The sequence below is a fragment of the Cheilinus undulatus genome, linkage group 10, assembly GCF_018320785.1.
Source record: "Cheilinus undulatus linkage group 10, ASM1832078v1, whole genome shotgun sequence".
In the NCBI taxonomy this organism is placed as follows: Eukaryota; Metazoa; Chordata; class Actinopteri; order Labriformes; family Labridae; genus Cheilinus; species Cheilinus undulatus.
The window spans coordinates 45,481,366-45,507,058 of record NC_054874.1 but is presented as its reverse complement, the minus strand read 5'-3'; the positions used below and the strand labels follow the sequence as shown (position 1 = coordinate 45,507,058).

The following is a 25,693-nucleotide window of genomic DNA, read 5'->3' as shown; positions in this document are numbered from 1 at the left end:
AGAGTAGCTGGGGTTCTGATGTTCAAGTCAGCCTCAGCGGACATGTTCACAGCAGTGCACTGAATCTGAACCAAACCTGCTTTTATTTGGTGGTTAAAAAATTACAGATTTAGTTTGGTGACATGTTCGACCAGGGAGAGGAGACAAACTATTAAATGTTTTCAACTTTGTCATAATTTCAAATTAACTAGAGATTCATAAATTCAGTTCCTACAGGGCACCTGTTGTGCTGTTTGCAGGGCAGATGACATCTCTAGCTAACCTTTACAGGCGGCAGAGTTCCTCAGACACTGGAAAAAGATGACAGTGGCACATTTAGATCCATGTATGACGTTGTTAGACTTTAACAAACCAGATAACAATGTAGTGTAGTGTAGTGTAGTCTAGTCTAGTCTAGTCTAGTCTAGTCTAGTGTAGTGTGGTGTAGCGTAGTTAGTCTAGTGTAGTGTAGTGTAGTGTAGTGTAGTGTAGTGTAGTCCAGTCTAGTCTAGCCTAGCCTAGCCTAGCCTAGCCTAGCCTAGCCTAGCCTAGCCTAGCGTATCATAGTGTAGCCTAGTCTAGTCTGGTCTAGTCTAGTGTAGTGTAGTGTAGTGTAGTCTAGTGTTGTCTAGTCTAGTCTAGTGTAGTGTAGTGTAGTGTAGTCTAGTGTAGTCTAGTGTAGTCTAGTGTAGTGTAGTCTAGTGTAGTGTAGTGTAGTCTAGTCTAGTCTAGTCTAGTCTAGTGTAGTGTAGCCTAGTCTAGTATGGTCTAGTCTAGCCTAGTGTAGTGTAGTGTAGTGTAGTCTAGTGTAGTGTAGTGTAGTCTAGTGTAGTGTAGTCTAGTGTAGTGTAGTGTAGTGTAGCCTAGTCTCGTCTGGTTTAGTCTAGTGTAGTGTAGTGTAGTGTAGTCTAGTGTTGTCTAGTGTAGTGTAGTGTAGTGTAGTGTAGTGTAGTGTAGCCTAGTCTAGTCTGGTTTAGTCTAGTGTAGTGTAGTGTAGTGTAGTCTAGTGTTGTCTAGTCTAGTGTAGTGTAGTCTAGTCTAGTCTAGTCTAGTCTAGTGTAGTGTAGCCTAGTCTAGTATGGTCTAGTCTAGCCTAGTGTAGTGTAGTGTAGTGTAGTCTAGTGTAGTGTAGTGTAGTGTAGTGTAGTCTAGTGTAGTGTAGTCTAGTGTAGTGTAGTGTAGTGTAGCCTAGTCTCGTCTGGTTTAGTCTAGTGTAGTGTAGTGTAGTGTAGTCTAGTGTTGTCTAGTGTAGTGTAGTGTAGTGTAGTGTAGTGTAGCCTAGTCTAGTCTGGTTTAGTTAGTGTAGTGTAGTGTAGTGTAGTCTAGTGTTGTCTAGTCTAGTGTAGTGTAGTGTAGTGTAGTGTAGTCTAGTCTAGTCTAGTCTAGTCTAGTCTAGTCTAGTCTAGTCTAGTGTAGTGTCCTCTAGTCTAGTCTAGTGTAGTGTAGTGTAGTCTAGTGTTGTCTAGTGTAGTGTAGTGTAGTGTAGTGTAGTGTAGTGTAGCCTAGTCTAGTCTGGTTTAGTTAGTGTAGTGTAGTGTAGTGTAGTCTAGTGTTGTCTAGTCTAGTGTAGTGTAGTGTAGTGTAGTGTAGTCTAGTCTAGTCTAGTCTAGTCTAGTCTAGTCTAGTCTAGTCTAGTGTAGTGTCCTCTAGTCTAGTCTAGTGTAGTCTAGTGTAGTGTAGTGTTGTCTAGTCTAGTGTAGTCTAGTCTTGTGTAGTGTAGTGTAGTGTAGTCTATTCTAGTCTTGTGTAGTGTAGTGTAGTGTAGTGTTGTCTAGTCTAGTGTAGTCTAGTCTAGTGTAGTGTAGTGTAGTGTAGTCTAGTCTTGTGTAGTGTAGTGTAGTGTTGTCTAGTCTAGTGAAGTCTAGTCTAGTGTAGTCCAGTGTAGTCTAGTCTAGTCTAGTCTAGTGTAGTCTATTCTAGTGTAGGCTAGTCTAGTCTAGTCCAGTCAAGTTTAGTTTATTTTGTTTGAGTTTAGTTCAGTTTATTTGAGTATAATTTAGTTTGAGTTTTGTTTAATTTGAGTTTATTTTAGTTTTGTTTTGTGTTGTTGAGTTGAGTGTAGTTTAATTTAGTTAAGTCTAGTCCAGTTGAGTTTATTCGAGTTTAGTTTACTGAGTTTAGCTATGTCTAGTTAAGTTTAGTTAATTTAGCTTTAGTTTAGTTGTTTTAGTTTAGAGTATTTCAATTTAGTTTAGTTTAGTTGAGTCTGAGTTTATTCAAGTTTAGTTTACTGAGTTTAGCTGAGTCTAGTTAATTTTAGTTAATTTAGCTTTAGTTTAGTTGTTTTAGTTTAGAATATTTCAATTTAGTTTAGTTTAACTGAGTTTAGTTGAGTTATATGTATTTCAGTTTAGATGAGTTTAGTTGTGTTTAGTGGAGTTTATTTAAATTACTTTGGTTCAGTTTAGTTCATTTGGGTTTACTTTAGTTCAGTTTAGTTTATTTGAGTTTACTTTAGTTTAGTTGAGTTAACTTAAATTTTGAGTTTAGTTTAGTGTAGCTGAGTTTAGTTGAGTCAACCCCATGTGTTGTTTAAGGGTTCCATGTGTGAATGGATGACTCAGTAAAAACCCAGCAGGATTGTATTGAAGTAACTTCCAGAGCATTAATTTGTTTTAAGCCACATTCCATCTGCTTCACCAGCAACAGTTCATAGTATCTCATCATGTCTCTGAAACAACCTCAGACATCAGGATCACTAAACTAAAGGTAAACACGATGAAATCCACTGAGGCGGATTCGACACATTTTGGTAACAGTTGGTAAATGCCTCTGAGATTTTTTAAAGATGTTAGAAGAAGAAAAATGAAGTTTTAAAAATAAAATATTTAAATAGTTTACTGTTTAGTTATAACCCCGTTTTTTTACTTATATATACTGTAAATATTCCAAAATTTAAAGCTTACAGGAACAGTATGTGCTGCAGTGCTCTTGATCATGAACCAAAAATAAGAACTTTTACATAATTTAAACAGAATTTTATGTCTGAATCGTTCATTACAACATGTTTATCTAAAGCCAAAGATCCTTGGTTGCTATTCTTCCCCTCACCATTGAAGTTGGCCAGTTGTGTGATCTAGCTGTGATCTAGGTGTTAGTGAAAGACAATCCCGATTTCTTTTTCACCATTTATAATATAATTATCTAACCGCTGCTTCATGAAAGTGCTTGTCAAAGCTCTGAAATACTGCAGCAGCCTCCTGAGCAAAAACTGGGATGGCTCTTAAAATTTTGAACTTGTTAATTTTGTCTCAGAAACCTGGAAGAGAAGACAGGATAGTCTGTTTAATTAGGCTTTGGTTTGTCTTTAATCTCTTTTCCTTGATCAAATATGAATTGCACGTCCTCCATTGAAAGGAGCAATGATGTTTGTTTGGTCTGCTCTCCTTTAGCCTAAAAACCAAAATCCTTACTTAATAAAGGTATAACTAGTGAGTTTAAATAAATCAATCACCATCCATTTAGCTCTGACGGTTTTTACAGCAAACACATTGACATTGTAATGGCATGCGTTTCATTACTGACAGTGTAAGAAATGTTACTTGAAAAATTTTGAGCACTAAAGCAAAACAAAATCAGCTAGTCTGGTTTTGATGTAGCTAACTTTTGCCTTAAACTCTTTTTTTTCCCTAATCTGAGATTTGAGACGTCTTGCTCACATCAATAACTCACTAACCTCCATCCTGTTCTCTTCTGACCTTGTAGAAAACGTTCCTGTTGTTCCTCACTGTGGAAACAACACAGATCTTTGCAGTAGCATTCCTTCAGCATTTCACTTCTTTTTCCGTTAGCTTGGTGCAGATTGGGTTTCTCTGGCACAGGCCAGGATCTCTGGGCTCCCTTTAATGCTGTCTGACATGTTTTTAGACCAGCCTCATTGAGCGAAAAGGAGAGAGAGAAAGTATCCGGCAAGTTTTAATCCCATGAAAGGGCAGCTCTTTGATTCCCTCAGTAGACCTGCAGTCAGCGGTGTTACTGATTGTCTAACTCTGAGTTGATTTTCACCTTGTATGGCTTTTCATATGGGATCTTCTAGCTGAGTTTTGGTTTAATTTTTATTAGGTAACCCAAAAAAGTGGTGCCAACATCCTGACTTTTGTAGCTTCCTAAACTTTCTTAATCATCCTGAATAGTCCTCATTATGCCTTCAGAGGTAGTTATGACCTGACCCACTAAGTTTGTAAGAGGTCCACCAGTCCCTCAGTCCATCCATCCATCTGTTAGGGCCACTTTTGTGAATGCAATATCTCAGGAACACTTTGGAGGATTTTCTTCAAATTTAGCTCAAACATCCACTCTGACTGGATGATGACCTGAATGGAGTTTGAAAGAAGCACATCAGTGGTCAAGATCATGGGGTCTCATTTGAATCCATTGCTCAGGACTTCTTTAAGCCTTGCGTGAAACATCCACTCACTGACTCAAGGTTGAACCAACAAGACTAAGGGCTGTTTTATGCTTGACACACGGAGTTGTCTGCACAAATGCGACGTCAATGTCTTAGCATGCCCCTTTATGACCATTTTCGTCTATCCCCACTTATCTCAAAAATGTTTTACAGATGTGGATGCACCAGACGTCTAGACATGCTGATGACCTGAATATTGGAAGACACTGCCCCCTAGCCTTTGTGAGAATATTGGTTTGTAACCAGGAGGAAGCCAGCGCTAGGTATAAACACACCAGATGTTTCCACGCTACCGTTACATGCCAGTTTGTGTCCATGCGACCGTCCAAGTGGAAACCTTGACTGAACCTTAAGATATTGTATAGCAGGTCAAGGTCACCAGGCTTCATGTTCAGACCTTGCCTACAAAACATATCAAAAACTGTTTTAAGAGTCCTCTTAAAAAACTCTGAACGGGTGTCCACTCTGACTTTTGGATCCTCTGATTTGATTTAAGAGATCATAGGTCAAAGGCCATTGTCATTGAGGCTGATTTCAAAGGATTGGCTGCACATTTTGCATGAATGTCCACTCTGATTCGAGGATGAACAAATTGCATTTTCAAGGATAAATGTCAAGGTCATTGACCTCCATTTTTATTACCCCAAAATGAACTTTCATAAAAACGCGGTGAAGGATTTTCTTCAAACTTTATAAAAAAATCTCCTCTGGCTCGAGGATCGGCTTGATCACAGATAGTTCAGATGTTAGTGTTTTTTGGCATTGCATTAATTGCCTTCTTGCAATCACAACATCTCCAATACATTTCTGAGAATATTTTTCAAGCTTTGCACAAATGTCCTCTCTGACACAAGGATGAACTAAGTGCATCGTCCATGTCATACTGTCCAATTTCCTTTTTTTTCTTTTTTTTTTTTTTTTCTTTTTTTCTTTTTTGGTGGATGCAGTATCCTTAAATCACTTGGACCAGGGGTCATCAAGTACATTTGCACAAGGGCCAGATTTAGTCTTGACAGAGTCTCTGGGGGCCGGATTTCCAAATAAAGAAAAATTAAGTCAATGTATTGTTCTGATTAATGTATCATTTTATTAGTATATGTATTTTCTTTCAAACGCAGGACATTTTTAGGCATTACCAGTGAGATCTATCCTTATCTATAATGCCGTATAAGGAGACAGACATGCTCACAGAAATGGCTGGAAAGAATGGGCCCTCAACAATTATGATATAGCACCAATATGAACTCATGTTTCACTCTTACACTTCTTTACTGCTTCAAGCTGCCATTTATGCAACATTTTGTGCCACTTTTAACCCATTTTTGATACTTTTGCTATATTTATCACTCTTTAACCCACTTTCCTGCCTTTTTACTGCGTTGCCATTGGCTAATTTTGCACCATTTATCCACTTTGAACACATTTTCGATACTTTACCCCCTTTTTGCCTCTTTCACCTCATATTTACAATTCTTTAACTCCTTTAAACCATTTTACTTGCGTGTCTTATCCCTTCTTCATCCATTTTTGCCACTTTTTGTCTATTTTTGCCCCTTTTTCCTTTTATACTAATGGTTTGACACATTTTAACCTATTTTCTTCACTTTTCCTGCAGGTATTGTCCCTTTGTGCCACTCCACAACCCATTTGGACACTTATCACCCATTTTTGCCACTCTCTTACCCCTTTTCACTACGTTATCTGGCCATTTTTGCCAGTTTTAACACATTTTTGATACATCTTATGCTTTTTTGTTGCCTCTTTAACCCAATTGTTGCCACTATTTAACTCCTTTAAACCACTTATCTTGTTGTATCCCTCCTTTATCAATTTTTGCCACTTTTTATTACTTTGTTCCACCATTTTTGCCACTTTAACCCAATTTTACCACTCTCCAACCCCTTTTCACCACTTTGTCTGGCTATTGTTGCCATTTTTAACACATTTTGTTAATATTTACTGATAATGGCTAACAAGTGAATTTCTGTAAAAACAGTACAAATGTTAGTCATTCTAAAACTATGTCACTATTAATTAGTGGGGTGGTAACAGCTGCAGACATTTAAAGACAAAAGCTACTATTTAAACCACAACATCTTCTTTCCTGCTTTTCTGAATTTAATGACCTTGTGTTGGCCGGAAAGGAAGCTTTGGAGGGCCTGATTTGGCCCCCGGGCCTCCAGTTGATGATCAGTGACTTAGACTGATTTCTTCAAACTTTGCACAAATGTCCATTCTGACTTGTTAAAAAAGTGAGTAGATTCTCCGGGTCAAAGTTCAATATCATTTGGCATCGTGTTCACCCTTTCTTTATGAAAGCAACCACTCAAGAATGCTTTGAAGAGTTTTTTTATGTCCACACTGACTCAAGCATGAGTATTTTTCTAAAGTCATAGGTCAAAGGTCAGGGTCTTTTGGGGTTCTGTTCTTCATTTCTTGTAATCAAAACATCTCGGAATGCTTTGTTGGCCTTAATTCAACATTTCACAGATTTCCACTCTGACTCAAGGATGAGCTCATCACATTTTGGAGGTCACAGATCAAAGGTCAGGGTCATTGTGTTTTATTTTAATTTCCTACTTGTGGACCCAATATCTCGGGAACACTTTGAAGGATTTTCTTCAACCTTTGCACAAATGTCCACTCTGACTTTATGATAAACTAGGTGGATTTTTATGTCAAAGGTCAAAGTCATTGGGCCTTGAGTTCTTCCTTTGTTTGACTAAACATCCTCAGATGCATCTTTGATAAAAGTCTCAAATATAATAAAAGGCTTCATGCTCATCCACTGCTTTTGAATTCATTTTCTCAAGCATTATTTGAAAGGTTTTTTTTCAACCTTTGCACAAATGTCCACTCTGACTTAATGATAAAGTGATTAGATATTTTTTTTATGTCAGAGTTTAAGCCCATTGGATTTTGTTTGTAAATGCAACATCTTAAGAATGCTTCGAGAAGTATTTTTCCTGTCTGATATTTTTCCTGTTTAACCTCATGGAGACATACAGTACAACAGGCAGGCAATAGTTCTAGTTTTAATTTGCTTTCTGTCGCCATCTCTTCTTCTTTCTCTGCCCTTTCTTCCCTCCTCTCCTCGACCGCCCTTTAACAGCAAACTTCCTCCGTCTCTGTAATTGAGGTGATGACACTAAGCTACTGTAATTCATTTCCAGTCCACACCTGTGGTGCTTTTGCTTACCTGAGCACATTTTTAGATCTTAGGGTTGCAAACAGATCTACCCTCAAGGTTGGAGAAGTGTAAATACAGAAGGCTTGTTTTCTGTTCTTTTAGGAAATCCTTGGCAAGTCTCGATTCTCTTACAAACATAAAAATAAAAAGATTTTATTTTGTGTTGCTAAGCTAAAAGCAATTTTTCCTCCTGGGAGTTAACTTGAATAATTTTGCGAAAAATTCTCTTCTTCCTTTCACCCTAGTAAACTCAACACTGCATAATCTCTTCTATTCAGATCACCGTCTATAGTCTTCATCTCATATTCATCATGCTCCACATACCCGCAGCACTTTCTCTTCCCTCTCCATTCATTAGCATCACACTGGGTTGGGAGCTGATGCCAGCTCCTTGTTGTCTTTGTTGGTGGTAACTTGGAGCAACAGCACATAAAGGGAGAAAGAAATAGCTCAGAGACTCCTGATGGTGATGATCAATTACTGTACTTCAGGCAGAAAAGAGTCTAAGTGGGATCATCAGAGGAAGAGGCAATGGAGAGAAAGAGAGAGAGTTTGGAGAGAGGGTGAGAGACCTTTGATGGGGTGTCGATGGCCAATCTTCCTCAAGTGCAAGATTGGATCACTTGAGGAGAAAATGGGTGACAAAGATGCTCAAATATACATTTTTCCCTTCATTGGTGCAAAAGATGAATTCAGGACTTAACCATTGAACAAAAATGGAGGTATTATGCTCCTTCAAACACACCCAGCACACCAAGCATGGCATCTTTGGAACATTCTCTTCTTCTCTCTCTTTCTTGCTCTTTTTTTAAAAACCTTTTATTGCATTAGATCATTAATAGCTTTATTGTAGCAAATCAATTTCAGAAACCTCGAATTAGCTTGGATATTTTTGTGTATTTGAAGATTATTTGTAAAAAAGAAGCTGTACACCAACTCTTCAAGGCATCACTTTATCCTTTCTAGCTGCAATCGTATCAAATACCACGTGATGTAGCCCTGTTAGTTTATTTGTTTGGAGGTTTTGTTGGTCAGTTGACATACAGGTTCTTCTTTAAAACCAGCCTAATTTTCAGTCAAAACCAGGATTTCCTCCATAAAGATGCAATTTGAAAACACCTAGTCTTTTCCTCATAAAACCAGGTTATTTTCTATTCTTTTTTTTTTAAAGGTCACATATTTTATCCTTTTAAGACAAGTTTATATTGGCTTAAGAGGTCCCCGAAACATGCCTGTGAAGTCCACTGCTGAGCAACAGCACGATCAGTAACAGCTGTAAAATGCTTCGATAGGCTGCCGAGCGGATGTAGACGCATGTTTGCACATGCGCAGTACAAATCGGGTTTCCGGGACGGATCAGGTACCGACATGGCTCTCCTGATCCTCCTCTCAGCTGCCAGCTGTGAGGAAGATCAAGAGAGGGGGGCGGAACTTTCTTCCAAGCGGGCAAGGCCAACCAAACCTGGGGGCGGGACTAACTCCCCACATGACATCATTAGGGAAAATTCTGAAAACGGCTTGTTTCAGCACACCTTTTCTGAAATTGGAGAAAGAGAGGGGGGGTTTTCTGGTGCTCAAGGGGATTGCAGACAGGCCAGGGGCACATATTTTTGTTAGAAAAGGCTGAAAAAGTGATTTTTCCATAATATGTCCCCTTTAATAAACTTTGCACCTAAACTAGCAAGGCTTCATGCTTTGGTCCAGTTGAGATATTAAGCTAATACCTTCCAGCTACAGTCATCAGCTCTCTGCTTCACAATACAGATGGGGAAGAAATCGTGCTGTATTACTCAGTACCAGTAGCTACAGTCAATCTAAAAGGTTGGGAAGAAACTTCAGTGTTATATTTCTAAAGACAGCTTGTGTGTGCTTGTGCTTGAAATGGTCCAAACCTAGTGTTCAGTTTGATTTGGGAATTCCTGCATGGGTGTTTCTGACTAATTTTACCCTTAAAGTACATTCAGTAGATATGAGTGGACGACACTTTCCCTCGTGACTTTCAGCTTTTATTCAAGACCTCAAACAAACCCTGAAAACGGTAGTGAAGCTGTTCAAGTACAAACAAGGACTGCAATAATAAAAACTTTCAGAGTTTGATCGCTCTAGTCAGAATAAACTGAAACTTTTTTAGTCCTTATGATTAAAAAAGTCACATATATGTACACAATGGTGGGAGACAACTAAGGCCAATACTCTTGATAAAGTGAAGGCTGGTGTCTGTCATGCTTTTTAAATGGTAATCATTGCAGTATTTTCATTTTTATCCAGCCTTTGAAGGACTGACTCTCTCTCTCTCGACACTGGAGGGTTGGAGCTGTAAATGTACCTTGTGTTTGCTAAACCTTTATCTCCAAGCTGTCCGTGTTCTCTGCATTAACCTGTGAATTAACCTCTGGAAAGCTTTAGTCAGATCTTTGAGTCAAATCTTCTTTATTCACTTAAGAACACAGCTCCTCCCTATCAGAGGAGTGTTTGTTTGCAGAGGTGAGCTCTCAGGTTAATGCAATGCTGTAATACACCTGTCTGACACTGTCAGACTAATTCACTTCAACCGCTCAGTTCATTTTCTTTTTTTAAGGGTATCAACAAGCTCAGATCCAAGAGACTACAACTTCTACAACCAATCAGAGCAATGAACCTCCATTACTTTTTTAAAAGAAACTCCAGTTTATTCTGATAGACACTGCCTTCTAATAAGTCTTGTAATTTTCTCCTTAGTTATATTTCACAGTTTTAAGAGCCACACTGCCTCCTCTAGTGCATGGGGTTCTCAACCTTTTCAGCCCGTGACCCCCAGAATAAAGGTGCCAGAGACCAGGGACCCCCACTGTACCTGAAGGTGGTTGGGCACAGCCATGAACATTCAAGAATAGTCGTGTGCAGACAAGGCCGTCCATAAGGAGCGATAAAGGGGGGGAGTTTCTGGGACCCAGCCAAACTTGAGGTCCATGGAGGTCAGCAAAACCATGTGAAGTAAAGCTGTGAAAACCAACTTTATATTTGACCTGAATAATAACCACTCTTATATTATATCATATCGACTCATTTGTGTAGTAAATAGCAATCTAAAAATGAAAATAACTTTTGTTAAAACCTATTTAAAATGGTAAGAATTGCTTAAATAAGGTAATAATTTCAAAAAAAGTTGTGGAAAAGGTGTTGAAATTGGATTTTTAAAGAACGTAAATTGGTTAAAATTGGCAAAATATAACCCAAAATGGATTAAATTGGCAACAACGCGCACAAAAAGTGGTAAAGGGGATTTTAAACTTTTTAATGTTTGTTTTTAAAGCTCTGAATGCCCTGGCTCCGTCCTATTTATCTGAGATTGTAACACTTCAGGATCATGGCCGGGCCTTGAGGTCATCCAACCAACTTTTGCTGGAAGTGCCCAGGTCTAAATACAAACACTGGGGTGACCGAGCTTTTTCAGTTGTTGCTCCCAGGCTCTGGAACAATCTCCCCCCTGATATGCGTGTTATCTCTGATTTGAGCGTCTTCAAATCAAAACTAAAGACTTATTTATTCAGGATGGCTTTTTATACCTAGCAGTGCTGTGAGTCTTTTTTTTTTTTTTTTTTTTTTTTTTTTTTTTTTTTTTTTTTTTTTTTTTTTTTTTTTTTTTGTTATTTTTACTTTTGTTTTATGGATTTGTCTTTTGCTGTCCTTTTAATACTATTGATTTTTGTTTGTTTGTTTGTTTGTTTTTTCTTTGTTTTTTGTAAAGCACTATATAAATAAAGGGCTATATAAATAAAGTACATTTACATTTACATTTAAAAAGTGGATGAAATGGTTTTAAAGTGCAAAAAATAGGTGGAAATTAGGTGGACTGGGATGAAAAAATGATATAAACTGGGAAAAATGGGATAACTGGTTAAAATGGGCAAAAAGGGCGTAAAAAGTGTTTGATAGAGGCAATAATGGTTCAACAGAGGCAACAATAGGCAGAAAGTGGCATGAATTGGTTTAGAAGTGACAAAAATAGGGAGAAAAAAATGGTGGAAATGGTATAAAACAGACAAATATGGGTTTTAATTGGTAAAAATGTGCTAAAATTTGTGTTAAAAATTAATGAAAAATGGTTAACATTTGGTAAAACTGGTTTCAAGCTGCAGCAGTGTAATTTAAAAGAATATTCGTAGTTTTTCTGAGGCATCTGGTGACCCCCTCTCAGTGTCTCGTGACCCCAAATGGGGTCCCGACCCCAAGGTTGAAAACTACTACTCTAGTGCATTTGGATATGTGGGCAGCAAAGCATTGGTCAAACTTAATGTCTTATCAACAGTTCTTTCAGTTTCACAGTAAATCATCCCAGAAAGCAAAAACTCTGTTCTGAAATCTCTCAGCCCTGCAGGTGTGACTTATACATAATTCAGTGTTTTTGGACATGCATCATGATGATGTTGATTGTGAAATGTTCTCTTCCTGTCCCTTTCCTTTACGGGAACATCAGATTATTTGCACATTTGAAATCCTGCTGAGCAGCTTTTCATCGAGGTGAATGTTTGCCACATTGCTGCCCAAAATGTGCAGAAGTGTTTAGTCTGCTTGTAATCCGGCCCTTCTGTCCCTCTCTCTCCTCTGGCCTCATTAAACAAACCTCCATCCTGCATCCCGCTCTGCCAGTTAGGCTAGTGGCTCCGCTGTGTACAAACAAAACCGCACATAAACACAGAATGTGTGCGACCACATGTACGGCTCCAAATGTTCATCCGATCCAAATGTTCAGAGGAACGCGGGGGCAGTTAGAAGTTTTCTGTAAGATTTCTGCAGATCAACATCACTAAAGGGTACATCAGTAAATCCTTTATCTTTTCTCCTAAGAGTCAGGGTTTCTGGATGTAAAATATTCAGGCAAGTGTTGGAGTTTTATCTCCTTTACTTTAATGTTATAAGGACCACAGGACTTCTTTTTAATCCTTGCAGCTCACAATAATATAAATTTCCAGGCTTGTTAATTTGTCATATTGCATTGTATTGCATAGTAGAACAGTCTTTAAGCAGCTATCTAACAATGTTAGAGTGGAAATTGATATTCAGCTTGTTCTGCTGGAGCTGGTGATAAACATAAAGGCCCCATCATACGCCTGATACAAAGCAGCATGGTGCCGGTGTTTTTCACACCAACTGCTCAAAATAGAAAATGACCTTGCACTCCTATTAGTGCCCAGGGTTGTGGCTATCTTACACTGAGGTGTATATGTAGATTCTTGATGCATATCTGCATCATTAGTGTGTGTTAAAAATGATCATGCAGTGTTTCACCACCTTGTCTGAACTGCTCACACAGTGTGATATTCACAGTTTTACCTTGAAGCATTTTGTTATGTGTCCTAGATATATATATATATATATATATATATATATATATATATATATATACAATGTACATTTGATTAGAAAGATTTAAAGAGCCCTTCACATAATGAACAGAGCTTCTGTGTATTCTTAATAACAGCTTGTTATCATTGGGATTCATGCGTTACATTTAAACATGTAGTTTTTTTGATTTTGTTTTTTGTTTTTTGTTTTTTTCATTTTTTAAAGGTGTGAGAAGAAAATGTTTGTTTCACTCCTCATTTCACTTTAATTTTCTCTCCAAAAAGAAGAGATAAAGCAATAAACCTCAGATTGTTTTTAATGTTGGTGCTATTTTATTGCATATCTCCATATTTAAGTGTAATGTTGGTACTAAAAATCCAGTTTATTTCACTTTAACGCTGCTGTACTGATTTCTGCATCATTTATAACATGATTTAGACTCATTTGAGTGTTGAGAAGCAGAAAGCTCTCAGGCATGTGGGGCTAATTTCCAACCGATGAAGATTAATGCAGCAGCACTCTGACAGTGTTCACTGAGAGTAAAGGGCCTCAGTCTCTGCATGTAGTCATTTAATGAGCTCGTACCTGATATAGACTTACATGACATCAAATCAAGTATGTTACAGAGCTCAACTTATTAGAGATCAATGAAAAAGTCATTAATAACACCCCTTTCAGCCTCTTTTGCATCTCGGTTTTAACCAGAGAGTGTAAGCAGTGACACCGACACCATGGAGAGACCAGCTAAGGGCCTAAAGCTGCAATGTGGCAGCAATTTTTGGGTTCTGCTCCGGCGAGAATCTGCAGCCTGTTTCTTTTTGAAAAGCTCTAATGTTCTCGTCTGTCGGGTCGGTAAATTTCACGGCCAGTTTGGCAGCAGGAAGTGTCTTTGGTCAGGGTGTTTGTGTAAACAGCTCGTAATGGTTTTCACCCGCAGTGAGACCTGGAACATCTGCACACTGATAAAAACACATGAAGCATACGGGAAGTCCTGCATGTGCACCACACACTTTGATTCTTCTCATTTAAATGCAGCAAAGCCTCCAGTGTGTTTACAAGTGAGACTCATTAAAAGTGCCAGATGAGCTTCTCTGACGATTCACTTTAACGAATACGCTCCTTGACGAGGGCCGTGTTGTTCAGTAATGTCATATTAATATTTGTTTCTGCAGGATTGTTTGTCTGAACCAATTACTGTCACATATTAGACACGAAGCGATGAGTCTGTGTGCGTCATGCTCATCTTTTGTGCCGCTAAACGCTCCTTTGGCACAAAAAGATGCCTGAGTAATTGCTTTCTTGAACACATTAGAGTGGCATAAATCAGAAAACAGATAATTACTGTGTTTTGCTTCATTAATTTCCTATCAGAGGAAATTACAGTGTATGTTTTTGTCACTTTAGAATTGGCTTTGTGGATCAATTACCTTATCATGAAGACTAAACTGATAATTAGGCCACTTTGGTTATTTCTCTGTGGTGTTACAGCCTGTTTTTTAATCCATTTTCGTACTATCACTGTCTGGACAGAAATTCAGCTGTATGAGAGTTGAAAATGTGATTTAAATGGTTTATTTCCCTGAACAAGATAAAGATGTGTCTGTCCTCATCAAGGAAAAACCTCATCCATAATTAATCTAAGAAAAAACTGACAAATGTGGAGTTACTTATTTTTAACTTGCCAGATTTCACCTCACGTTAGATAAACTTTGTTTCAAATTTATGCGGTTGTTTGGGAAATGCAGAACCTTTTAAAAAAGATGACTGGACGAACATTCTGCGCGTCACATGACATAGTAGGAAGACACCAGCCTGGAGAGTCAGCTATATAATACATGCTCAACAGTCAGCCATTATCACTGCTCACTACGAACCCAGTTCCAAAAAAGTTGGGGCACTGTGTAATATGTAAATAAAACAGAATGCCATGATTCATAAATCTCATGAACCCATATTTATTTCACAACAGAACATGAACAGCGTATCAGATGTTGAAAGTGAGACATTTTAACATTTCATGCAAAATTTAATGTCAGCAACCCATCTCAAAAAAGTAAAGACAGGGCCATGTTTACCATTGTGTAGCATCCCCTCGTCTTCTAACAAAAGTCTAACCTTGCAAAGCAGATGGATACACCCCAATTTCTTGTTTTTCACTGGCGAATCCATCTTGCAAAGCTCCCATCTGAACCGTTTGGGCCCGGTTAGAAAGTGACAGGACCAATCAGCATTGAGGGGCAGTACTTTAGGGGCAGCAGAGTCATGACGTAAACAAGTAGCAGCAAGAGGCTGGTGCAGTTGTGGAGGAAGACATTAGCATGGATGCTTCTTAACTGTACGTTTTATCAGAATTTGACAACATTACTTAGTTAAAAGAAAACAAAAAAAAGCACTGAGTTGTTTTCTTTTCAAAAACGACTAAAGTCGTGTACTGACATGTCTACAGTTGCCATGGATCACCCTCTGAGTTTTTTTCAAAGGCTCTGCCCTTTCCCAAACACTGTCTATGAGAGGTTTACCAGATGGATGAGTGAAACAAATCCATCCGGTGTGTCAGATTATTATTATTATGCATTTCTCTGAAAATATCTATAAATAAGTCACAAAATGGGAAAAAATAATTACCAAGAAAACACAAATTCAACAAGTATTCTTAGATACTTAGAGGATGTCTCCCCACATCTTCTTGTCTCTGAATGAATTCTACAAAAAGTCTGTGGAGCCAGAAGAAGGCCTTTTCAACCACAGTTGGTTTTTTGTGCACAGGGACGATCTCTGCTTGGATGCAGTTGTACCTCTCTGTAAACATCTGGGAAGTTAGGAGACAAGCTGCTGGTGTTTTGGGTGAGGAATGTTGCCCCGTTATTGTCTAATATAGGATTCTAGCTGCCCTTACTCCTGGTTTGATTCTGTGTTTTATGATGTCAAATGGTAAAAGGTCTGGACTGTAGGTAGGCCAGTTCAGCACATGGACTCTTCTACTGTGGAGCCGTGCTGTTGTGATGGGTGTGGTATGTGGTTTAGCATTGTCTTATGGAAATATGCAAGGCCTTCCCTGAAATAGATGTTGTCTGGACGGGAGTATATGTTGCTCTAAATCTGCTTTTCAGCACTGATAGTGCCTTTCCAGATGCTGCCCACGCCACAGGCACTAATGCAGCCCCATACCAGCAGAGATGGAGGCTTTAGAACTGAGCCAGGAGAACAAGCTGGATGGCCCCTCTCCTCCTTTGGCCACAGGACACAGCATCAGTGGTTTCTGAAAAGAATCTAAAATTTCTATTCATCTGACCACAGAACCGTTTTCCATTGTTCCATTTTAAATGGGCTTTGGCCAATGGATGTCAGTGGAGTTTCTGTATCTTGTTCAAATATGACTTCTTCTTTGCATAATCTAGCTTTAACAGTCATTTGTGTTGGCATGGCCAACACTGATTTCTGGAAGTGTTCCTGAGCGCATGCAGTGATTTCCAGAACAGACTCATGCCTGTTGTAGATGTAGTGCTACCTGAGGTTCTGAAGATCAGGAGCATCCAACATTGACCTCCAGCCTTGGCACATGCACATGAGATTTCTCCAGATTCTCTAAATTTATCAGTAATATTATGGACTGTCAGTGGTTGGATATTCAAAGTCTTCGCAATTTTATGTTTAGGACTGTTTTTCTGAAATTGTTCTATGAGTTTTAGATGCAGTTTTTTGCAGATAGTTGAATGTTTGCCCATCTTTACTTTCGATATACTCTGCCTCTGTAAAATGCTCCTTTTATACCCAGTCATGTTACTGACCTGTTGCATATTAACCCAATGAATTGCAAAATGCTCTTCCAGCTGTTTATTTTTTTATCAGGACTACTTACTTAACCAGACTTTAATTGACCTGTGCCTACTTTTTGAGGCATGTTACTGCCATAATATGAGCTATTATTTTTCATGAAATGGCAAAATGTATTTACAAGGGGAGCCTGATATTCACAGATCAGAGAATTAGACACTTACACAGCATTCCTATGTGATGCTGTGCCAGTGTTCAGGCCTTTCTGTTGGGATATTTCCAATAAAGTTTACAAAGTTTAAATGCAGTTCAATTCAATTCAACTTTATTGATATGGCACACTTAAAACAACAAGGGTACCAAAGTGCTCTACAGCAGAAAAGCAAAACATGGAACGAGAATACATCACTATAAAATAATTTGAGAACATCAGAATTGAACTTTATAAAAAAGTTTAGTTTTGACAGCAATTTATGGGTGATTATGTTTTACAAGTAACGATACTCTATGGACAAAGGGTTGGGAACCACTGCTCTAGACCCTTGTGTAAAACTTCTGCACTTTGTATGCTCTCTGTCCACCCATCCACCTTCCTTCAGCACCAATTTAGCAGCTCATTCATTTCATACTGAACCATCAGGGCAATGATTACACTTTTCATCACAGTTTAATTGGGGATGATGATATATGAGCCCGCGTTTGATTCTGATGGATGTGCTGAGATGTGCTGATGAAGGCTTTAAAAAGCCTCTTATATTCTCACTAAACTTTTCCTCTTTCTCATCTTTTTGCTTAGATGACTCTAATATGCAGACATAAGATGTGAAATCTCTTTCTATAACAGGACATCATGCTATGGGGACAGTGCTTGTCTCAGTTGTTCATTTTGATGACATCTGGTCTTGAAATGGTTGATTGGTAAACAGAAATTAGTCACTATGTATCATAAAAACCATACAATGGAGATAATGATTTTCCATCTACACTTTAAGAGTTTATCAGATCATAAAACATTAGCTAGACTTCTGTTAATCTTGAATTTGAGTGCAATGATGTGCAAAACCATCTCTTTCTCCCTGTGTGTTTTTTCACTTTCATGCTTTCCCATTCCTGTAACATCCTGTAACAAAGTCAGCCTGCGGCCAGCTCTGACAGCTCCTCTCTGTCACCCTCCTCTAACCCTGACTGTGTGATCACCTTTCCAGTAAGCAGGGATAAGACCACGTTAAGAAATGACTCACTTTCCATCAGGATAATATCAGGAGGCATTCACTAGATGTATTATCCTTTTACAAAGGTTGTTGTAGTGTGAGATGTTGGACAGTGTAAAGAACTGAGTCTGGAACTGATTTTAATGACTTTAATGTGGGTAAACTAAGAACATCAGTTTACTCTACTGCTGCAGTTTAGTCTGCTTAATGTCAGCTGAGGCCGGTGTGGTTTGGAAAACTTTTTAAGACATAGATGAAGTACCAACTGTTGTTCCAACTGTGCTGTATCACTGAAGGCCCACAGCTCAGTTAAAGTCTGTTTTAATGGCATGGGAGCTTTAGGATTGCATTTGGTAGCTGGTTCCTTATGTGGAGCAATAGTCTACTAAAAATAGTCTTTACCAATGAGACGGATTCAACCAGTGAGGTCTGCTTAGTGCACTGTGGCTGTAAACTGGCAGTGCTAGTTTAAGAGTAAAGGTAGTATGAGAAGTAAAGAGGGGCCGATCTCAGAGATTGCCTGTGATTGGATGTAAGTAAAATCCAAAAAAACCTGAGTCAGCTTTAATTTTTACACATCCATCCATCCATCCATCTACCCACCCAGCCCATCCATCCATCCACCTATCCATCATTCATCCATCCATCCACCTATCCATCCATCCATCCATCCATCCATCCATCCACCCACCCACCCATCCATCCATCCATCCATCCATCCATCCATCCATCCATCCATCCATACATCCAATTAAGCTCCATCCATCCATCCATTTATCCATCATCCATCCATGCATCCAACCATCATCCATCCATCCATCCTTCCATCCATCCTTCCATCCATCCTTCCATCCATCCTTCCATCCATCATCCATCCATCCATCATCCATCCATCCATGCATCCATTCATCCATCCATCCATCATACATCCTTCCATGCATTCATCCATCCATCCATCCATCCATCCATCCATCCATCCATCCATCCATACATCCAATTAAGCTCCATCCATCCATCCATTTATCCATCATCCATCCATGCATCCAACCATCATCCATCCATCCATCCATTTATCCATCATCCATCCATCCATGCATCCATTCATCCATCCATCCATCATACATCCATCCATGCATCCATCCATCCATCCTTCCATCCATCATCCATCCATCCATCCATCCATCCATCATCCATCCATCCATCCATCCATTTATCCATCATCCATCCATCCATGCATCCATTCATCCATCCATCCATCATACATCCATCCATGCATCCATCCATCCATCCTTCCATCCATCATCCATCCATCCATCCATCCATTTATCCATCCATCCATCCATCCATCCATCCATGCATCCATTCATCCATCCATCCAATTAAGCTCCATCTATCCATCCTTCCATTCATCCATCCATCCATCCACTGACACATCCATCTATTTATCCATCCATCCACCCGCCGACACATCCATCCATCCTTCCTTCCAATTAACCTCCATCCATCTATCCATCCATCCATTCATCCATCCATCCATCCAACTGATTGAGCACGTACCATCCTAAAAATGCTTTACAATGTCTATTAAATGGGTTCCAAATATTCAGTCTTTTCTGATGGTTCTTTGTGAAATATTTCAAGAGTTCTACATTTCTATCACTGTTTTTCTATAGTACAAAAAAAAATCTTAATTTGTTGACAGCACAGCAGTCTAAGCAGGTTTGAGCTTATGAATGAACAGGCGTCTCACCTTTGCTCTTTTTTTCTTGTCTCAGTTTTCCACCTACCTCTGTTTTCTTTCCTCTTGTGTAATGTTTGCACTATGAGTAACTGGGTTTGTTGATGTATGGATGTTATGGGCAGTGAGGGGATGGAGGGGGTGGCACTGGGATGTCTCAGTGGTGTTGTTGTCCTAACTCGATGACACACCGATAAAAAGAGAAGTCCACATGATAATACCTTAAATGCATGGGCTCTTAATGTCTGTTAGTCTGTTCTGTTTGGTTGTAGGTTGATACGGGGTGTCATATGTGATGTAGCTTTGTGGAGCTTGCATTAACATAGGCTGTGTCTGCTGAAGGTGCCAATGCTGTTTGAGCTGTGGTGGTCAACAGCGTGACTATCTGGAGGAAGATGATGTTTAGTATTTCTTTGATATGACTTACAGTAACTCATGATTTTCTCTCTCATCCATGCTTTTGTTCTCTTTCAGGTATTCTGTCCTTCAAAATGGGAGCCATGTGGAGCAGGAGAAGAAGACTCTCCACACAGACATAGAGTCCCATGAGTCCTGCTTGTGACCAACAACGACTCCTCAGTCACATCTCCAAAGACCTCAGCTCAAACACGACGACCATCGAGTCGACGGAAAACCACACAGCTGGAGCTGAAACCCATCCCAGATGCTACAAATCCAGCGGAGCTCCTAAAACCAGAGCTGGAGTAGAACTTAGAGGTCCAGACGAGGAATGTGACTCAATCTGTGCTCTTTAAGAGTGGCAGGGACATGTTCAGCCAGCGGATCTTTCCAGTGTTGTGTCTGTCATGGTTCTGTTGGACTGAGCTGTTCTGGTTGAACTGAAACAGAGCTCGAACGCGATTCTACGAGGTCTGATTTGTCTCAAGAGCCAGCTGCTTATGTGGTCTTTGTAAGAGAGTTTCACAGTCCGTGATGTGATTCATGACTGGGAGTCTTTAAAGTGAATTATTTTGCCAAAGCTATTTTGCATACATAGGACCTATTCCTGATCATCATATGATTCACCTTGTTGTTTTCCAAATCAGAAAGATGGATAGATTTTAAGAAGTTGTTCCCTGTAAAAAAGTTAAAATATGTTGTCAAATAGAAGTGTTATATTCTGGAAAAGAGGCAGAGTTGAGAACTATTTATTTTAGGAAACATCAAACTTTCAACATCACATTTTTTCCACTTTGGACACAAAGCTGAAGAAGTGTACATGTCACAGGTCAAAGCTTTACAGCTTTGCAAAATCCTCACTAAGCTGGAAGGAAAATGTGGTTTCCAGGCTCCATCAAATCCTTGACCTAAACAGTTCAAGTGCTTTTTAACAGAGGCTGCTAACTCACTCTTTACATACATCACTCCATAAGGCTGAAAGCTGTCCATTCTTTAGGAAGTAAGAGGACTGAAACTCAGAAAAATTGCCCAAAACAAGTCAATTATATGATTCTGATGGTGTTGGAGCCGTTCAGTGTAAGTGTGTTTCCATGCAAGTCTGTGTCTAAGTCTCTGTGTTAATGTTGTCTTCTTTGATCCCAGTAAGTATGAAACCATCTTTTCCCATCAAACCACCAAACCACACAGTGCTGACTCCATCATGACACCATCCATTTCCACCATTTCTGCTCACCTTGGAGGTAATGTTAAATAAGAACAAGGGCCGACTCTGAGCACATCCATTCTGTTGTTTACAATATAATAGGTAAACCTAGACTTTAAATACTATTTACTCCATGAAAAGACTTGATCCAGTGTTACTTGGGGCCTCTGATCATTTCTAACAAATATGGAAGATGGGTAACCTTGCAAAGCCCGTTTTGGCCCAGTTAGAAAGTGACAGGACCAATCAGCGTCAAGGTTCCGGTGCAGTCATGGCGAAAGACATTGCAGTTCAGGAGGAACTGCAGGAGTTTACTCCTCGGTAGCGGCTACGTCACGTTTTGTCACTCTGATTGGCCCATAAAGATGTGACAAACAGAATGTTCATCCTATCACCCTCCAAGTTTGTTTTTTTTTTTTTTTTTTTTAAAGCCTCTGCCCTCTCCCAAACATTGTCTATAAATGCTTTACCAGATGGATGTGTTTCACACGCCTCTCACCCAATGACAGCTGGGATAGGCTCCAGTCCCCAATGGGATAAGGGGTATAAAAATGGATGAATGGATGGATATGAGGATGTAAAAATGTAAAAAAAAAAAAAAATCTGGGGCAAAATACTGACCATACACACCCATAGTTTACCTGATAGTAATAATTAGGAATGCAACAAGACTTTTAACAGGCTTTAAATTTGAAAAAAAATGGAGCCAGCAGACAGCAGCATTCCATTTGTGATGTGCTGGGACCAAATGACAAGGATGTCCATTTTATCACCATTTAGTTGCAGGAAGTTGCATCACATCCAGCTCTTCACATCATCAATACAACTTATCATTTCTTCTTTTTTTAGTTTTATAATGGTGGCCAGCTAACAGCTTTATCTAGCTACCTGGTGCCAACTTTGATCAAAGTTATGTCTAACCTTGTGGCTTTTTAAAAAATAAATCAATGACTATTAGGGCATTTAAAATTCACGCCCTGTCTCTATGCCTTAACAGACATCAAAAGCCTTATCCACTGGAGTCGAAACGGACACAGAAAGAGAAGCAGACCTTCTAAAAATATTTGCATACAAACAAACAAAGCCCTCTAAAATCAGATGATCGGACCAAAACACTGTTGAGCACCAATTCACAGACACAAAGAACAGCCCAAACAGCTCTGCTCAGGCGGGGTAATTACAAATCCCTGCAGAGCCAAACCTATTGACCCAGTTCAACAAGTCACAGTTCAGAGGAAAAATCTAATCCAGGCTGAAACTTCATCAATGACACCGTCTCTCGTGTTTCTCCAGATCCATAAATATGAGCCTGGAACATTACAGCTCAGTCTGGAGAGAGGGTGGGGAGAGGAGGGGAGGTCAGCGGGTTCACTCAGGCTGGTAGAAGTCATGTACACTTTCAACTTTGATTCAGCCCACATCTAGCCAATGAAATATTGAGCATCATGGTAGAAAAAAAAACATTATAGGTTGTGACATACTGATATTTTATATTTTAATATTCACTTGAATTTCTTTAAAACAGTAGTGCTTTTATTTTTTATAACAGCCTTGTGCAGACAGATGAGGCTACCATGGCAAATTTACTCCATGTTCAGAGTTTTTGTGACTTTATATTGGGACAAAAATTAGCTGACAACGTACAGCTAAAAAATACATGCAAAAGCACATTTTTTACATGGTTTTACAATAAATCTATGTTATCAGAGTTAGAAGTAAAGATATGAACTGATTTAACCCTGAGATTTGAGCTCAAAGATTTCTTTTTAATTGCATTTGAATAATTTGTATTTTTCATTTGTTTCTAAATGGGATTAAAATGACTAGCCTGCTTAGTTTAACATTAAGCTCTGACATTGTGCAACTGGACCAGCTGCCCATAAATTCCCACACCCACCCTTTTCAGCGTCCCTATTCTTATTTGTTTACATTTATTCATACATTTACTTTACTTAAACATTTCTGGTTTTATAAGGGCAGTGGTTCCAAAATGAAACGGTGTGTTTAGGAGTGCTGTAGAAAATTGTTTAACTATACGTTAACACTACAACCATACATAAACTAAAGACTATAAAGTGTTAACTCTTAAAACAAAAAAATGGATGTTTACAGCTTGACTGTGCACCGCAGGGTTGATGTTTTACAGGCTTTTTAAGGCGAAAAGTTCAGGTGAGACACAACGGCCATTTTACATGAATATGACATGCTTTGAAATTTTGTCTTGATCTCTGGTGTCCTCAGGCAAAAGCAGGTTAAGAACCACGGTTTTAGAGTGTGTGATTAAAATTGGGAGTTGAAATTGTAAAACAAAATCTATAAAGGATTTTTTTGTTACACCCAGCCTAGGGAAACCAGATGAAGCATAAAGTTTTTGCCTCCCCTTTCTGACTCCCAAACAAACAAAAAGGCATTAAAAACTGACCTTTCAGCCCACAATTGTAAATGTTTTTTACACTAAAAAATGCCAAAACATTACCTCTGGGTAATGGGGTCACTAAAAAACAAAAACAGTTTCTTTAGCAAAATAACTTAACTCTTTATGAACACATAAAAACACAATAACCTAAAGTGACTCCCTAAAGGAAAAAGCAGGAGAAAAGTTCTGGTACAAAGAGAAGAAACTCTCCTTTACTTACCTCAGACCGCTTTAATACAAATTGTGCATCTACAGAATTAACAATATCTACATGTTATCACAAAACAATCTGCTGTTGCACAAAGACGGTAGCAAAAATGTAGGTGGCGGCTATTAACCTGCAGCCAATCAACAGTCAGCATATTGCAGCTCTCCGCACTGTGGCTGCATGCACCAGCTCCCATCCACACCTACAGCCAGGCAGATAACTTAGATGAACACACAGAGGAAGGAAACGCCAATCCCCTACAATAATAAATAGAAAACATGTAAATCAGAAATATCATTATGACTCACAGTCAGAATAATTTCTCAGCCAAAGAATACATCATCCATGTAGATGATTTTGGCTCAATAGGGTTGCAGTTTTAGCCGTTTTACAGTCAATCACATTCCTGTTTTCAGCATCTTTGAACTCAGATTTCTTCCTGTCAGACTCGTCTCTGTTTATAGGATGTCATTCATTCCTTGTCTTTCTATTTTCTGCCTTTTCCCCTCCTTTTTTTGTTCACTAGCCGCCCACTTTCACAGCTGCTGTTTCCATGACATCCATCGAATGCTCTGTCAGTGTGTGTCCACTCTGTGTGGACGTCTGTGCATCTGTCTGTATGTTTGAGTGTGGGAAGCTCCGCAGCTATCTAAAATTACTGAGCCCAAGCTTCAGGAAAATAAGTGAGCTGAAAAGTGCAATAAGGACCAAAAATCACTCAGAGATACACAATCTAAATCTGAGCATGCTCCGGTTGGGATCAATCTGAGAGAAAAAGGGCGCAGCTACTTTAGGTAATATGAAGCTAACAGAAGACAGAATGAAACGCTGTTTCCCCAAGTACTGATAAGAATCAGCTGTGACTTAGTACGTGTTCTCAAATCAGTACAGAATGCAGCAAATCTGCAAATTAAGATGCCTCTTTTTTAATTCCTGAAGAGTATTAAATGGCAACAAGTAGAAAAGTGCAAAGGTGGCATTGAAGCATCTGTCTGCGCCAAATTAAAACATACTGCCACTAACAAAGTAGAGAATTAAAGTCCTCTAACTTTGCAGAAAGCAAGACATCTTTTATACACAAGACATAAAAAATCATGTCAATGGGAAAAAGTAACACATCAACAGAGATTTGAAAAATGAAGCAAGCTCATGAAAGGCCAGGAAAAATTTAAAAACTGATAAAACAAGCAGCAGGAACCTCAGCAGGAACTGACATGGTGGTTAAGGATGGTTTCACTGCTAAATAAAGAGAAGAATGGTGTATTTAATTCCATTAAAATCTTTACTGTAAGCAGAATCTGTAGCCTTTAAAACATTTTGCCTCCTTATTCCCCACCAGCCATTGATGCGTCAAAATAATTTCCAAGTTAACTTTAATTTAGATTGGCTGTCTCTGTAACTGATGTTTCAGATTTATTCCAGATATAGAAACTCTGGCTTTTTTCACACTGAATCTGTTTGCTCTGGCTGAAAGTATTTTTGCCAACTCAGTGCACTTTGTTTGGGTTAGTCTTCACACAGTTTGCCAGCCCAAAGTCCTTCTCCATAGCTTCCCCGAAATCCTCCCACACAACTGGGTTTTGCTTCTGCAAGCTGCCCCCAGAGACCCCTGGGCCAACCATGCCCAGAAGGCCTCCAACGGCTTCCTTCACCACTGGTGTCCACCAGCAGGTTCAAAGGTTGCTAAGGCACTGATTGTCTTCTGGCCACGACTCCTGGCGGTTGCTCGGAGTGGAGTGGAGGCTTTGAACATGGACCACTCAGACTCCATGTCCCCAGTCTCCCCCTGCATGCACAAGAAGTTCTTCCTGTGTAAGAGCAGGTAATCAAAACCTTGAGTG

The 25,693-nt window shown here is 39.2% G+C and overlaps 1 protein-coding gene across 1 annotated transcript in view; it reads left to right on the top strand.

Moving 5' to 3' along the window:
• The window catches only part of htr4 (5-hydroxytryptamine receptor 4), a 306,239-nt gene extending 285,834 nt beyond the window's left edge, over window positions 1–20,405 (top strand). The window contains exon 7 of the mRNA XM_041797980.1: window positions 20,100–20,405. Coding sequence (XP_041653914.1) covers window positions 20,100–20,187 — 88 coding nt within the window. The 3' untranslated portion in view covers window positions 20,188–20,405. The remainder of the gene's footprint in view (window positions 1–20,099) is intronic.
• The last annotated feature ends 5,288 nt before the right edge of the window (window positions 20,406–25,693 follow it).